At 34.7% G+C, this 17,945-nt stretch overlaps 1 protein-coding gene across 1 annotated transcript in view; it reads right to left on the minus strand.

The window, feature by feature from the left end:
- Positions 1-17,945, minus strand: part of UBE2R2 (ubiquitin conjugating enzyme E2 R2) — a 130,721-nt gene that overhangs the window by 13,230 nt on the left and 99,546 nt on the right. The window contains exon 3 of the mRNA XM_044661459.1: positions 1,660-1,757. Within this exon, the coding sequence (XP_044517394.1) occupies positions 1,660-1,757 (98 nt within the window). The remainder of the gene's footprint in view (positions 1-1,659; positions 1,758-17,945) is intronic.

The following is a 17,945-nucleotide window of genomic DNA, read 5'->3' on the forward strand; positions in this document are numbered from 1 at the left end:
TGTACACAGAAAGTGAAACATTGTGGAACAATACAATGTAATGGACTTTGCTAATACAAGACAATCCCAAGGGACTTATGAGAAAGAATGCTGTTCACATTGAGAGAAAGAACTGTGGGAATAGAAATACAGAAGAAAAACATATGACTGACCACTTGTTTATATGGGTATGATTTGAGGTCTTGGTTTTAAAAGATTGCTCAATTGTAAAAATGAATAATATGGAAATAGGTATCAAGTGATATCATTTGTATAACCCAGTGGAATTGCAATGTTGGCTCTGGAAGTGGGGAAGGAAAGAAAATAAATCATGTAAACATGGAAAAAAAGTTTAAAATTAAAAAAAAGCAATTCCTTTTCTTGAACACACTATTATCAAGAGCTCATTATACACTTATGATTTTAATGAGATATTTCCAGGAAATATATACTTTTAAATGTAATTCATTCCTAGAAACTTCATCTTAATGTGGATCCCTATAATGTAAAATTCTTAGTGAACATGCAGATTCATTCAGACATCAATAAAAAACAACAAATAGGATAAAAAAAAAAGCAAAGAAAAGTGAAATGCAGGTCTTTAGGGGGAAGTGCCAAGAGTGAAGAGTGGCAACAGGGGAGCCACCAACAATAAATAAACAAATAAACAAATAAGCAAGCAAATAAATAAATAAATGAGTGTGTGTGTGTGTGTGTGTGTACTGATACTCTATGGTTACCATTATAAAATAATCACAGTAGTAGCCTAGGGCTATATTTCTTACAATCTAAAAAGATCCCATAAGACTTTTCACAAAAGCAAAGGTGTTTAGCAACATACTTGGTCTAATTATACTTGAGGTAATTAAAATACATACATGCACACATAACTAGTATACATATATATATGGTTTTAAATAGGGAGGAGTGTCTTTCTTGCTTGTTGACACAAACATACAAAGAATTTTCAAATCATTGGCACAAAAATATTCCCACGTTAACTGATATTCATGGGGAAAGGTATGATAAAAAGTTAGATAAAATAAACAGTACCAAAGAAAACATAATTTAAAATTTTTTTATTTTAATTTCCTGAAAGCTTATCATTAGAAATATTATAGGGGGCAGCTGGGTGGCTCAATGGATTGAGAGTCAGGCCTAGAGACAGGAGGTCCTAGGTTCAAATCTGGCCTCAGACACTTCCTTGCTGTGTGACCCTGGGCAAGTCACTTAACCCCAACTGACTAGCCCTTACCTCTCTTCTACCTTGGAACCAATATACAGTATTGATTCTAAGATGGAAGGTAAGGGACTTCCATCTTAGAATCAATACTGTATATTGGTTATACCTTCCATCTTAGAATCAATACTGTATATTGGTTATATAAACAATAAACAAATAAATAAATGCACGAACAAACAAACAAATCTGTATATGTGTGTGCATAAAAAACAGAATGTGATCAACTTCTACAAGATTATAACAAAAAGTGAGCATAAGAGAACTTAACAACTCATACATTTCAGAGTATCAAATACATATATCCCACTAAATGTCTAATGGGGCAACCAAACTGGAAAAACTTCCACCAAAAGGAGTCTCCTATTCTGCCTTTCCCTACTTGCGAGTGGGTGGGGGTGGAGTGGGGATGGGAGTCCTTAGTGATATAGCTCATTTACCTGACATTTTGAGTAGGGTTCCACCTCTCAGAAGGCAGTTCTCCACTCTGTGGGTCATCTACAGGAGGATGAAGAATTGAAATGCACACATCTCCATTCTACAAGACAAAAACCAGGACATTTAATAAGAAGAACTTTGAAAGCACATTGTGTAAAAAGACCCACTAGTTCTTACACTCAAGATATTTTTTCTTCCTACAAACTTTGTTTCCCCCTTGTTAAAGGGTAAACATACTTCCTGCTTTTATATAACTTGCAGATTTGAAGTCAAGAAAGACAAGGCAATTTTCCCCAAACAGTCATATATAAATATTCATTTTGTCCAAATTCTGTTCTTTCAATTACTAAGAGCAAAAAAACCAAAAACCAAAACAAAACAAAACATCATTACATACAGATCACCATTTTTCTCAAAAGCATTTGAAATTCAAGAAACACATACCATAGAGTCAAGGAGTTGTAAAGAATCTTGAGAGTTCATCTCGTCTACATTCAGGCACAATTACACTACCTTCAAGCACTACTATACCTACACAGTATGAATAAAAAAATATTAATGGTAATCTGTTCTAAAATTTAAAATCTGCTGATGAGATAGGCTTCCCTTGAATATTTTTACTTAGTGTTTAGTAATCCATTATTAGTAAGTTTTTTTTTTACATAAATCTTTCTCCCTGTTAAGTGAGAATAAGTTCTATTTATAAGTGCCATCAGTGCCTTAAAAGCGTAAAATTGATAAGCTCTCCAAAAAAAAAAAGGGGGGGGGATGAAGTCTAACTATCACCACTAAAGAACTAGTTGAGGAATAGAAATATAGAAGTGACAGATCCCAGGATCCTTTATGGTCCAGCATAGCTTTGGCTTAGAAGACATTAGAGGCTACCATACCTGAACTTTTCTTTAGACTGTTTTGTGGGAGGCATCTCTCCCATTCCCCCCAGTCATCTGTCACTGCAACCACCTGTTTTGATGATGATGAACCAACATTCATCATTTTCTTTTTCTCCCCCACTTCTCCCTGATTTTTGGGACACCTTGCATAAAATTTTTCAGGAAAAGAACACTAAGTGGGGAAGCTGGGTAGCTCAGTGGATGGAAAGCCAGGCCCAGAGACAGGGATCCTGGATTCAAATTTGACCTCAGATACCTCTGCGTGACCCTGGGCAAGTCACTTAACCCCGCCTTGTCTAGCGCTTACTACATTTCTACCTTAGAACCAATGGAGGGTACTGATTCTAAGACAGAAGGTAAGAGGTTGTTTATTGTTATTGTTTTTTTTGGGGGGGGGGGAAGGGACTGAATTATATAATCACGCAGTGCCCAGAGTAAGATCTAAGCATTCATTATGCTTTGTCCTATGAAATTAATACACAGTAGTCTAGTCTGAGAAATGCCTAAGAACATGGTTCTATTCCTCTTAATTAGACCCAATTTAATGCTTACAGTTCATTCTTTCTTCTATAAAATGAATTGTACTAGATTATTTTTGTGGTCCCTTTTGCTTAAAATCTACAAGACATACATAGTTCATATAATATGTATATAAATATTCAAGAATATAAAAGATATATATTGAAAACATATTGTTCACTGGTTTGATTTTTAAATAAAATCACATACATATGTACTCTTAAAAATTTAATGTACAAAATGACTACAAATGAATGCAGTTTCATAAAACCACAAAGCTCTCCAATCTCAAGTAATTTTCAAATCATATTCTGGATTTAAAAAGAAAAAAATTTAGCAGACAAGACTGATTTTTTTTTCTGTTTCAAACATAATGTTTATCTAACACAATTCAACAAGTGAAGAAAAAGAGGGAAGGTGTTCAGAGGCTATACCAAGGAGGTCTTTGAGGGAAGTGTTAGATGTGACAAGTTTGGGGATTAAGAGCCAGAAGTAGGTAAATCCAGGTAAAATGGAAAATTTATTGAATTTGAAGTTTAAAATGTCCAACCATCTACAAGAAGTGTGGCCATAGGCAAATCCCTAAATCTCCCTGAGCCTCAATTTCAACCTTTATAGTTCTGTTCCCATCAAACAGCAGAGTATGTGGCAAAGTATAGGCAATTAATAAATGCTGTTTGGTCTGAGGATATATGAACACGTGGAAAAAGGAAAAAACAAAATTCAAACAAATGTGCCAACTGAGATATTTGGTAGGCAAAAGGTGATGAGTGCCTAAACCAGGATATCCTAATAAGTAGGTAGAAAAAAGTGGAGTAAAAGATATGATTATAGAAGTGGCAAGACTTGGCCATTGATTTGATAAATATGGGTAAGAGAAAATGAGTAGTGGTTCCAGAAACATAGGGAAGTTTAAAAGAAGAATGTGACGATAGAAGAAAAGGAAGATAATGAATTATATTTTGTTTTTTGTTGAAAAGTCCGTAACAGTTGTGTCAAACTCAAATAGAAAAGGGGGGAGGGATCTCTGTGGCCACATATTGACATAATTTTAAAATAGAATGCTATTGAGGGGCAGCTCAGTGGATTGAGAGCCAGGCCTAAAAATGGGAGATCCTGGGTTCAAGTCTGGCCTCAGACACTTCCTAGCTGTTTGTCCCTGGGCAAATCACTTAACTCCCAATGCCTAGCCCTCTAGACACTCTTTTGCCTTGGAATGAATACAGTATTGATTCTAAGAGGAAAGATATGGGCTAAAAAAAAAAAGTACTATTTATAAAATTTTAAAGTATTATTTTATTAAAAAAGTATGCTATTCTATGATTTATTTAATTTTTATTTGGTTAAATATTTCCCAATTACATTTTTTTTTAAAGCCCTTACCTTCTGTCTTGGAATCAATATTGTGTATTTGTTCCAAGGCAGAAGAGCAGTAAGGGCTAAGCAATGGGGGTTAAGTGAATTGCCCAGGGTCACACAGCTGGGAAGTGTCTGAGACTAGATTTGAACCTAGGACCTCCCCTCTCTAGGCCTGGCTCTCAATCCACTGAGCTACCCAGCTGCACCCCCCCCCAATCATATTTTAATCTGGTTCAGGCTAGAATTGGGAGTACTGCATACAATATTTGATACCTCTGGCTTACAAGAAACCAAGTTTAGAATGCACCACAGGTGATGTTGGATTGGAGTTCAGGAAAGAGATCAGATCTATGAGTCATATGCATAGTAATGATAATTAACCTATAGAAATTGATGAAGTTGCTAAGTCAAAGAAATAATATACTAAAAATATAAATAATATTTATTTTTAATGAAATAATATGTTATATTATTTATATACATACAAATATATAATATATTAAAAATATTCATAAATATTATTTATATAATCAGTCAAACTGATTGAGGGAGAAACAATAAAGAAAAGTGTCTGGGATAACTCAGAGAGAAGAATCACAAAGAACACAAGCATCCTACATTCTCCTGGTCAGTAGTTTTTGTGAGAAAGGATTTTTGTTATTTCTGTGCAGTTCCTAAGAGATCAATTACTAAAAATATTGAGACTAAATATTGTATAGTGGTAAACCCCAGAGAACTTGAGTTTTATATAGTTTAAGAAGCCACGAAGTTTGTCTCTTCACTAAGTATTATTTCTTGTCCATATGTCACTGAATAAGTTCAAAAGGATTGTTAAGTACACAAGGTAACAGAATAATTAGGCCTTACTCAATCCTTCTATTTTTACTATTGTGCTTTATCTCTTCACCCCTCTGTGCTAACTTCTTGAAAAGGCTTTATACACAATAGGTGTTTCTTACTGTCTTATCCATCACAACAATGCAGAAGTACATATATTGTCTAACAGACAATATATTTAACAAATGGGTGAGAATATAAGTTATGAGAACAATGAGAAAACAACTAACAAATGTAAAGTAATGGAGATAATGAAGGAAAAAGAAATTGTTAGGAACAAGATTCTATAGTAGTTTGACTTGCCTATAAACTCTCTCCTTCAGTTGAAAAGGTAATATACAAATATTTCACATGGTAGAATGCAATAAGACAATGCAGTAAAGCAAGTCATGTACTCATTACAAGTAGAACGCATTCACCCATACACATCAAACACTTATATTCATATGGAATTTTCCTAATAGGTTAGTTAATTAAGATTAATCACAATCAAAATTTGCTTTCATCTCCAATTCCATTATAAATTATAAGAATGATAGATAGTGTGGGAAAGGTATTCCCCTCCCCACTATGTCATTTTTGTTTGACGTCATCAAATCAGTGACCTGGAGGTCTTTTACCACTGAGATGTACAAGTACAGAGAAACCCTCAGAGAAAGGAAGTTGAAACTATTGGGACAGGGAAACTAATTCCACAGGCACTGCCCCCTGGGTGGTGCCAGGCAAATTAAGGAACTATGACTGGTTCCTGAGATGTGATGTGGGAGAACTAGTGGGTAGAGGAAATTGCTTACAAGGCAAGACCAAGGAATTGGGTCTCTCTTGCTCTCCTGACTGGAGGTTGGAACTTGATGCAACGCACCCCTGTTGGTGAACTTCAATAGTAAGCTACTTAACTCTCTACCTCTTTGACATAATAAAGCTACCAGCAGCCTCATAATTTAATTTTAACTATTACAATTGGAAGCAGCTAAATGGCATAGTGAGTATAGAGCCAGGCCTGTAGTTGGGAGGACCTGGATTCTAATCTGGACTCAGACACTTCCCAGCTGTGTGACCTTGTGCAAAATCCTGTTTACCAAGCCCTTCTGTTCTATGGTAGAATTGTTGCTATGACAGAAAAGATTAAAAAAAGTGATAGGCAGGTTGGCACAAAAATTATTATAATCATTACTTATTATGGTTAATTACTACTTTTTAAAAAATGCTTCTTTTGATTTATAATTTGGGGGTGGAGAAAGTTGGTAGACAAGAGTGGAGATTAGCCACACACACAAAAAGAGGTCAAAGGAACAGAAGGAAGTTCAGGAAGATACATGAACAGGATAGTTTTAAAAATAATCTACAGAATTTATTATATTTTTAAAAAGCAAGTGGTATGAAATATAGAATTATAGTATTATAGATAATTCTTTTTTATGGTTTGTAACATATATATGCACACACACATATAAATGTTCTCTTTAAAAGCATTTTAAGTTCAGAATTAAAAAACAAAAGAAATTAACAAAACATTATCTGGAGCTTTCTTGTAGTTCAGAGTCACAAGTCTCATTTCTCCCTAGAGTAATAAATGCTGACTTCACTGGGAAAGGCACTTTTAATATATCATGCAGATGTGTGACAGAGATACCTATGCTTCTATGTAGAAAACTATTAAGAACTCTTTTGATTATATTAATTTTTATTTCCTTTTATATATGATTATTTATTGTTCAAATTTGTTATATAATTATCAAGAAAATATAACCAATTAAACTTGCTTTGCAATATTTGCATTTAAATAAATTTCCAAACATAAAATGTCAAAATTTTCAGTTATTACCCCTGCATCAGGATTCTTTCCTAATTCATCTCCTTTTAGTTCTCCCTTCACAGGTTCCTAACCTGAGATCTATGAGCTTATTTTTTGAATTTTGTTCTATTTTTTCCTTTTTTTTTTTGTTTCTATATTTATATTTCAATGGTTTCCTTTTTAATCCTATGTACTTTCTTTTATGCATTTAAAAACACTATTCTGAGAAGGGTCCTTCGGTTTCATCAGACTTCCAGAGGGATCCATGAAATTTAAAAAGTCACCAATAGGTCAACTTATGTGTACTTTTCTACTTTTTTTCACTCGGCATTATTTCATAAGTATTTGATTTATCAATATTTAAAGCATTGTATATTTTTGTGTTAATATGCCACAGCTTATTTTGTTACTCCTCAACTTTTAGAACACTTAGATACTTCCAGTGGCTTTTGATTTTGCTAATTATAACCTGCTATAATAAAAATCTATCAGATGGCTTTTTGTTTTTTATAATTATCAAAAATATTTTTTAACATTTAAAAAATATTTTGAGTTCCAAATTCACTCCATTGAAAAGGCAAGTAATTTGCTATATATACACATACAGTCATGGAAAACATTTTTCCATATTAGCCATATTGCAAAGAAAAGACAAAGAAAAGTTAAAAAAAAAAGTAAAAAAGTATGCTTTGATCTGAGTGAGCCTCCATCAGGTTGGAGTTGGATAGCATTTTTCATCATAATTGATGTCCTGGATTATTATATTGCTAAGAATAGCTAAATCATTCATAGTTGATCATTGTCAATGGGTATAATGTTCTCTTGCTTCTATACTCACTTCACTTTCCCTCAGTTCATATAAATCTTCCCAGGTTTTTCTGAAACCCTCTTGCTCATTATTCTTATTACACAACAGTATTCCATTACAATAGTATTCCGTCACAATCATTTATCACAACTTATTTGGCCATTCCCCAATTGATGGACATTCCCTCAATTTCCAAATCTTTGTCACCACAAAAAGAGCTGCTACACACACACACACACACACAGATCCTTTTTAGGGTAGTGGATAGATAGCCAGGCCTGGAGTAGAAAAGACCTAGGTTCAAATGTAGCCTCAGGCACTTCCTAGCTTTGTGATTCTGGGCAAGTCACTTAACCACAAATGAGCAAGACTTTACTGCTCTTCTGCCTTAGAACTGATACTTAGTATAGATTCTAAGGCAGAAGGTAAGGGTTTAAAAAAATAGGTCTATTTCCTTTTTTTTTTTTTTTTTTTTTTTTTAAATACCATTGGGATACAGACCTATTAGTTTTATTACTGTGTCAATTTTATAGCCCTTTGACCATAGTTCTAAATGGCTCTCCAGAACGGGTGGAACAGTATACAATTCCACCAACATTGCAATGTTCCAAGTGTTCCAATCATTTTCCTATTCTAATAACATAATAGCCAATCTGATAAGTATGAGGTGGTACGTACCTCAGGACTGTTTTAATTTACATTTCTCTAATCAAGTGATTTAGAAGATTTTTTTTTCTATATCATTATATCATTTCTTGGTCTGAAAATTGCCTGTTCATATTCTTTGATGATTATCAATTGGAAAATCACTTGTAGTCTTATAAATTGGACTCAATTCTCTACATATTTGAGAAAATGGACCTTTATCAGGAAAATTTGTTTTAAAAAAAAAATCTCTAGTCCTCTTCCCCCAGTTTTCTCCTTTCCTTCTAATTTTGTCTGGACAAAACCCTTTATAGTTAATGTAATGAAAATTATCCATTTACATTCTGTAATGCTCTCTATCTCTTGTTTGGTCATAAAATATTCCCTTATCCATAGACCTGACAGGTAAACTATTCCATACTCTCCTAATTTTCCCATGATAGTGTCCTTTATATCTAAACCATATACCCATTCTGACTGTACTTTGTTACATTGTATGACATGTTGGTCTATACCTAGTTTTTGCCAGATTGCTTTCCAGTTTTCCAAATTGTTTTTTTCAAATAGTGAGTCTTGTTCCCAAAGTGGATCTTTGGGTTTATTAAATACTAGATTACTATGGTCAGTTATTACTATGTATTGTATACCTAATCATTCACTGATCTATAACTTTATTTCTTATTGTGTAATTTAGAAGGTTACCCTAAAAACTAAAATTTTCAGCACCCCACTCTCCTCACATTACATGCTATCGTAGGGAGGACATAAATTTGGTGTAGCCCTGCCTCTTGCTCTTGTCTTCCTGTTGAGGCTTTGGTGGAAGTAGGGCTTTTAAACAGGCAAGGAGAGCTTAGTCACATGGTCTTAATTTTGTTAGATAGTGTTTTTTACTTCTATTTCCTTTTTATTCATTTTACTTCAAGTGATTAATAAACTTCATAAAAATATAATTATTGGAATACTGGAAATTAATTTAAATCCTACATTTATGGTGACCAGAAGTGGGGTTCATTCTCTCTGAGTAAATTAGTTTGAAAAAAACTGTTTCAAAACAACACAGTTGTGCATGTGCTCTAAATTTGTAAGCACAATTACAGTTCAGTTTAGTGTGTTCTGTGTTCAGGCTGTTGGGAAGCATTTAGAGAATTTCTCTACTAGAGTTCCAGCATCTGACATCAAATTACTGCCATACAAATGAAAGTTCTCGATGCATGGGGTACTATGGAGGAAAGATACACCATCTCATTTCTTCTCCATATCTACATGACCCTAAATTTGGCACAGAGAATAAAAGATTGCTAAATGGGGAAAAAAAAACAACAACAACTGTGTTTCTCCTGCCACAGCTTTTTAGCCTTTCCCCTCTGGGGAGCAGTGGCATCTTTGACTGTCTGCCTTGCTTGCTCCTGACTCCCTTGCTTACTGCCTGGGTGGACCAGCCCACCACTGCAGCCTCTGCCACTGCTGCTATTGCTGGTAAACTATTAACCCCTCTTTCCCTTGCATTACTAACACCTGAATTTGCGCAAAGCCGTGTTTCTTTTAGGCAACAATTGGCCTCCTAAAAGGCTTTTTTCTGAGGAGACACTTCTACCCTCTTAACTCCCTGTCCACGTGGCAAGGGAAGTAAGTGGCTTTTAACCCTAGTGGGGAGGGGAAGGAAGGCTACTTTTCTAAACAGGAAATATATTTGCAACTAATTTAATAAGTAGAATTGCAAGCATAGCCCAGTTTCCTGCCTATCTCAAACAGCTCCCATTCCGGGAGAGCATTATGGAGCTCACACAACTCAAAGTTTTGGGGTATCTTCTTTTACTACTGTTCCTCAATTGGTCCTTGCATTTACCTTGAGTAATCCTGAGATTCAAGGGGGAGATTCATCTCCTTAAACCCCCTTGCCATTTTGCCCTGTCCAGTTTCTGCAACATACCCAATATGGGGTTTGTCCACACAGTGCCCAGTGTGGGGATAGGGAATCCCAAAAGTGTGACCAAAGGAATCTAAATGGATGATGATACTGGAGAGGGGAAGGAACCTTAAAGAGTCTAGAGGTGAATTTTTAAGCCTTTTCACAGACTCCATTGTTAACTCTTTCAGTTCTGTTCCCCTCCAAATAGTGAAGAAATCTCTGTATCAGAAATGAAAAAAAGGACTCGAATTCAGTGCCTGTATCCTTTCACATATATTTTTGTTGACTGTTTAAGATTTAATTTTGTTTGTTAAGTTCACATATTTATCTAATCTAATATATTCTGTTACACTATGTCACTTTAAATTACTGTGTTTTGGATATTAGCTATATATTCTGTTATATTGTTTATGCTTGCATCGCCCTACTATCTTCATTTGTACCTCCCCATATGACTGGACTGGACAAAATTCCATTGTAAAAGTTCATAAACAACTTGCACAAACCCTTTTCCATGGTAAAACTATAGTTCCTTATGGATGCTGGGTTTCTCACCAGATCCATCAAGGTCACATGTTGCCTAAACGGCTTTTGGTGCCTTTTTGCCTTTGTTAATAGTCACATAGATGATGGATGGACTCCATCAAACTGCTTACAACTTTTGGAGAATTTAATGACCTAAAATTTTAAATTAATTTTAAGGAGCCTTCAGAAATCATCTTTAGATTAGATTTTAGATTAGAGGTAGCACCACTACCTCTAACTGATCATTTCCCTACCTCGGAGTTGTCTGTAACAAGAGGTTATGAGGATGATATTAGAAAATAAGTATTGTTTTATTAGTTTAGAGATAAGTAGTAGATTAGCTGGCTTGAGAAAGAATTAGAATTTCAAACAGAGCTGAGCCCAGAGTGTCAGTTTCAAGCCCAACAGTTACTCTCTGGGAGGGGTGGTTGGTCTCTGGCAGTTGGTAGAGTCACTCATAGATATTCTCTCCTGCCTGAAGTAGAAGGAAAGGAGGGAAAGACCTGAAGAAGCTTAGAGTTTTCTTTGTCCAACTTGGGAAATACTATTGACTATTTATTGTAGTTTTATAGATTGTTTTAAGTCTGAGAAGACCAAAGAAAGACCTAGTCTTTGGTTTGGACTCTGAGTCTGCTAAGGCTCAGAGTACTAACTTGATTCTTGTTGAGACTCAACCAACTAGTCTTTATTATTTTTATCACTTGGAGGTGAAGAGAAGAATTATAAAGATAATATTGTTAGTTATTTAGAATAGTAGAAATTTGGTTTGGTCAGATCAGGATTAGCGTAGCTTATGAAAATAGGAGAAGCGGTTCCTTGCAGAACCAGGGAGTTTTATTTGGGTGGAGTTAGAATCCCTTCGAGTTAGAAATCCTTTTATCCTTATATAATTTCAAAAAATATTTTATTTTTTATAACAAGAGTCTCTTTAGCATCCTTGTGCCTGTTCCTGAAGTGAAGTTCATTTATGAGCTTCACTTCACTTTATCACTGAAGATACTTTTGATTACATCTATCAAAAGTATCTGAACAGTTTTGAACCTTTATTTGCATAGTTTTCCCCATTTATTTTTACAGGTTCCTTTTTATTTTTACAAGATAAAGGGTCCACTTAGTAGCTGAAGTGAAGTGCTGTAGTTCTATTATATTCCCACCTCTGCATTCATAAAAATGTAATGAATGCAGCATCTGAAGCAATTTTCTCTATTGTAGCCCTCTCCTCCACATTGCAATGGATGGGAATTATAAATATATGCCTTTTACGGCTGTTAGTCTCATGTCAGAGGAAGGAGGCTCATCCAAAGGGGTAAAGTTTTTCCTAGGGGACATGGTACTCCTGAATGGTCCATGAGAGGGAGCATTTCGCATGAAGCCTAGTAGTTTCTGAGTTGTTTTTTATATTTACAATTCTTCAGCTTACTCTACCCTTCCACCAGAATGATCTAGATTTTTGGTGACATTTTAGACCCAAAAGGTTTTCATCAGCAATACAGAAGTTTGTTTTTTTGGGCTCTTCTGCCAAATTTTGGAATGATGACAGTAATAGACTTTGTTAAAAATAGCAAAGATTTGCTAGATTTGGTGAAATTGTGACAAGTATCCATGAGCTTCAGTGGCTATTCATGTGAATCCTAATGATTGTGGGTTTGTTTACTATTGTCATTTAAATGTGCTCTTATGATTTTGAGGATATTTTGGTACTTGAATGTGCATTAGCTGCTATACTACTGTTTTGTTTTTGTTTTTTGTTTGTTTTGGGGTTTTTTTTATAAAGCTTTTTCTTAGTGACACAGTGTGTTTGCCCAAGGAGAGGCCATATGCAAAGGTTTCTCACTCAAAAATGAGATCCATTTCCTTTTCAACTTAGCTATGATCCACAGTGTTAGTGTAATGTTCACTAAGGAAAACAGCTTAGAGCTGGACTGTAGGGCCCCATATTTATTGTCTAGAATGTGAGATTCTTGAGAACAGGAACTGTTATGCTTTTCCCATTCACCTCCCATTCTTAGCACAGCATTTTGTACAAAGTGTTTAATAATAAATGTTTTACCATTTAATTCCATATTTATAGTCCAGCTCTCAGCTGAGACATAAGAAGTGTGTTTTATCATCAGACTTTTGAACCATAATGGAATCAGAAATGACATGGTTTTTGAATGGTTTCTTTTTGGCTACTTGAAATATTTTCTCCTTGACCTGGGAATTCTGGAATCTGGCTATCATATTCCTGGGAATTTTCATTTTGAGACCTCTTTTTAAGAGGTAATCAGCAGATTCTTTCACTTTCTGCTTTAACTCTCTGGTTCTAGTTTATCAGGGCAGTTTTCCTTTGATAGTTTCTTGAAAGATGATGTCTAAGCCCTTTTTTTTGATCATGGTTTTCAGGTAAGTAGAGTAATTCTTATATTATCTCTCTTAAATTTATTTTCAGGTCAGTTGCTTTTCCAATAATGCATTTCCTTCTATTTTTTCATTCTTCTGACTTTGTTTCTTGATGTCTCACAGAATCATTATTTTCTAATTGCCCAATTTCTAACTTTTAAGATATGATTTTCTTGAGTGAGCTTTTGTACCAGCTCCTTTTCCATTTGGCCAGTTGTACTTTTTAAAAAGTTCTTTTCCTCAGTGAATTTTTGTACTTCTTTTTCCATATGACCAATTCTGCTTTTTAAGTTGTTCTCTTGGTTGGATTTTTTTTTTTTTGCGCCTCTTTTACCAAGTTGCCTATTCTATTTTTTTTTAAATTTTAATCATGCTGTAGGATCTTTGAAAGATGATCAATAGTTGATCAGCACTTCTTTCTTTCTTTTTTAATTTAATTTTTTAAACCCTTAACTTCTGTGTATTGGCTCCTTGGTGGAAGAGTGGTAAGGGTGGGCAATGGGGGTTCAAGTGACTTGCCCAGCTGGGAAGTGTCTGAGATCAGATTTGAACCTATGACTTCCTGTCTCTAGGCCTGACTCTCAATCCACTGAGTTACCCTGCTGCCCCACTGTCTATTCGATTTTTAAGGTATTATTTTATTCAGTATTTTTTGCACCTCCTTTACCCAAACTATTGACTCTTTTTTTCATGATTTTCCTGTATCACTCTCATTTCTTTTCCAACTTTTTAATTCTAACTCTCTTATTTGATTTTTAAAATCCTCTTTGAACTCCTCCATTAATTCTTTTTGGGCTTGAAACCAATTCTTATTTTTCTTGGAGGCTTTGAATTGACTTTGTTGTCTTCTGGGTTTATGTTTTTGTCTTCCCTGTCACCAAAATAATTACCTATTCTGAATTTCTTTTTTGGTTGTTTGCTTATTTTTTATTAGCCTTTTCCCCTTTTCTTTTGACTTAAAAACCTGTTAAAGTTGGGCTCTGTGACTAAGCATTTTTTCACGCTTCTGGTTCTCTGTGTAGCTGCCTTTAAAACTAGTTATGAGGATCTATAAGTTTTCAGGTCTCCAAGGAGTATGATGTGTAGAGATGTGTTTAATATGCAGATTCTAGGCCTGTGGTCTGGTCTATGAGCAACCACAAGCATTCTTTTCCTCCCTGGAACTGTGAACAGAATGTCCTAATCCCTTATGGCCTCAAGTGCTGGTTATGTGCTAGTGTTCCTCCTCACCCAGAGTAGGACCCAGGACTGCAACCTAGATCTTCATATGAGCAATGTGACAAGAGTCCTGCACTCAGAGTCAACAAAGGGACCCCTCTAATCTCTTTCTGAGAAGTCATCCCCTTTACCATCTCTTGAAGACTTTGCTGCTGATTTGGCTAACCCCAAGGCCTGTTGCTTCAGTGAGGCCCACCTTTCCATGCTACTTTGCATTCCACTTTCCACTCCCGTACAACAGATCTTTTGTGTTAATCTTCTAAGATTTTTTGGATTGAAAAATTATTTTACCCCATCTTTTTGTGGGTTATGCTGCTCCAGAATTTGTTGTGAGGAATTATGGTTGTTTGAGGGGTAATTTGGTAGAGATAAAGCAGGTCTATGTTAGCTTCTCTACCATCTTGGCTCCGCCTCCCTGATGTACTTACACATAAAATTCAAATAATATTTGCATTATCCTCAGAGAATGTTTGTCAGGATAAAATAAAAAAGTATATTGCAGAAACATAGGATTTAAATGTGAAAGAGACCTAAGAATTCATCAACAGCCTCATTTTACAGAAGAGGTAAAAGAGGCTTCCAAAAAAGTTCCATAAATCTAAGAACACTATGTAAGAAGTCTCTATTTGAAAAGAGCTGGAAAAACATGAAGGCTGTTTAGTAGAAATTAAATATAGTCCAACATTTTACATTATACAGCATAGTAAGTTTTCAAAGAGATAGGCGATCTAAATATAAAAAAGGTCACACCATAAAAAAAAATTAGAAGAAAATGAAGCCAGGTATCTTGTGCAACAACCATGGCCACTAGGAAAATCATTAACTAAATGAATGATAGATGATAGAAGTGATAATAAACAAAATATACAATTAAGTCAGAAGCTTTTTTTTAAACCCTTACCTTCCATCTTAGAATCAATACTGTATATTGGTTCCAAGACAGAAGAATGGTAAGGGCTAGACAATGGGGGTTAAGTGACTTGAGCAGGGTCACACAGCTATGGTGTGTCTGAGGCTAGATTTGAAGCCAGGACCTCCCATTTTTAGGTCTGGCTCTCAATCCACTAAATCACTTCGCTGCCCTTAGAAGCTTTTTGCATGAACAAAAGCTGAGCAGCAAGAATGAGAAATGAAACTGACAAGGAAAAAAATGTTTGACAAAAATCTAATCATCAGGGCAGTGAGGTGGTTCATCGGATGGAGTCATGTCTGGAGACAGAAATCCCTGGGTTCAAATTTGACCTCTGACATTTCCTTGCTAGGTGACCCCGAGCAAGTCACTTAGCCCAATTTTCTAGCCGTTAACACTCTTCTACCTTGGAACCAATACTTAGTTTTAATTCTAAGACAGAAGTTAGGGGGTTAAAAAAAAATCTAACACCAAATATAGGAAGGTAATTGACACAAATATATTTATAAACTCTATGCAAAAGGGAAAGTACTAGAGCAGTTGGGAGGATTGGGAAAGATCACTTGCTTGCAGAAGATAGGACTTGAGCCAAGTCATGAAGGAAACCAAGAGGTACAGGTTAAAGGAATCAAAGTCACAGACAATGGTCCAAATCACTACTCATAAGAAAAATATAAATGCAAACAACTTTGAACTCATCAGAATGGCAAAGATGACAAAAGAAGAAAGTGGTAAATGCTACATGGTCTGTAATGGAGCTATGAAGTGGTCCAAATGATCTAGAAAACAATTTGGAATTCTACCAAAAAAGGCACTTCACTAAACAAACCATTTCATCCAGAGATAGCCATATAGTTTAAGAAAGGCAAGTAAGGAAGACCAAGGGGAAAAGGTCTTAGATTGATTACATGGATATTTAAATTTATATATAATGGTTTTGCTACTAATATCAACATTTTTTATAGTAGTAATGAATTAGAAACAAAGTGGATGGAGACCTTAATTAGGAAACAGATAAAGTGGTCTATTAATATGTTAGAATATTAATATATGATAAATTATGCATATGTAGAATACAGAGAAACATAGTACAAATATAAACTAATAATAAACTAATAAAAACTAATGTAAATTAACAAACTAATGCCAAATAAAGCAAATATAAGAATAAGAACAATGTTCCTAATGATCACAATGATATAAAAGGAAATAAAGAATGATGGTAAAACTAACTACTACTCTTTTGGATGAAATAGAATTAGATTAGACAAGACCAATATGGTGATCTGTTTTGTTTAACGATAATATTTTGTTACAAGGAAGGTTTTTGGGATGTGAGGAGGGAGTTTTCTTTAAAAAAATTAAAAAAACTTTTTGGAGGATGGGGAGAAATGAAACTCAGCAAGATTAAAGAATTTTCCTAAGGTCTCAAAGATAAAAAGTAGAAGAGTTGTAGGTCTTTTGATTACAGATCTATATACATCACCTCTTGACTTCAGGAAGGTGGGAAAAGGGAAGGTGGGAAAATATATGGAAAAATATGTATTATGGTTAAGAAATAAAAGAAGCCGAAGTCTTGAAGGCTACCCAAGAAGTTTCACACATAATACTATTTTTTAAATCTTTATTTATTTGCATGTTATGCTATGAACTTCCTCAAGAAGCAAGAAGATGAGAATTGAGGTAAACAATTCATATTACAAAAGCTGGAATTCACTATATTTTAACAGACAAGAAATGACTGGTAACTAACATGAGAGTGATTTCACAATTAAGGAAAAGGTCAAAATCAACATCAGATTAGTTGTATAAAGATGAAAAGGCACTGACTACAATTAAAACAGTTCTGAACCAAACTAATTAAATAATCTATTGACAATATCCTATGTTGATAAAGTGAAAAACATTACCCAGGGAAAAATTCTCTATTTGATAAAAATTTCCAAGAAAATTGGAAAGCAATATGGCAAAAAAATTAGACTTAGACCAGCACTTTACATCAATACATGATCTTAATATTAAATATTCACATTATAAAAAACAAAAACAAATCACATGTGTCTTGTAGATATGGGTAGATGTATTCTTAATCAAAAAAGAGAGAGGCAATTTACAAAAGACAAAAGGAAAACTTTTATTACTAGTCTGCATAAATAATATTAGTGCATCAAAAAGAAGGAGTGGTTAAATCAGAAAAAAATATTTGTAAAGGATTTGGCATATTAAAAAAAGGAATAAAAGCCATCCTACAATCAATAAATGGTCAAAAGCATTTCTGAGGGCCCTATGAGAAAGAACGCTATCCAAATCCAAAGAACTGTGGGAACAGAAATACAGAAGAAAAAACAATTGCTTGACCACATGGGTTGATGGGGATATGACTGGGGATTATAGACTCTAAATGATTACCCCAGTGCAAATATCAATAATATGGTCTTGATCAATGACACATGTAAAATCCAGTGGAATTGCATGTTGGCTATGGCGG

The sequence above is a fragment of the Gracilinanus agilis genome, chromosome 1 (genome assembly GCF_016433145.1).
Source record: "Gracilinanus agilis isolate LMUSP501 chromosome 1, AgileGrace, whole genome shotgun sequence".
Lineage (NCBI taxonomy): Eukaryota > Metazoa > Chordata > Mammalia > Didelphimorphia > Didelphidae > Gracilinanus > Gracilinanus agilis.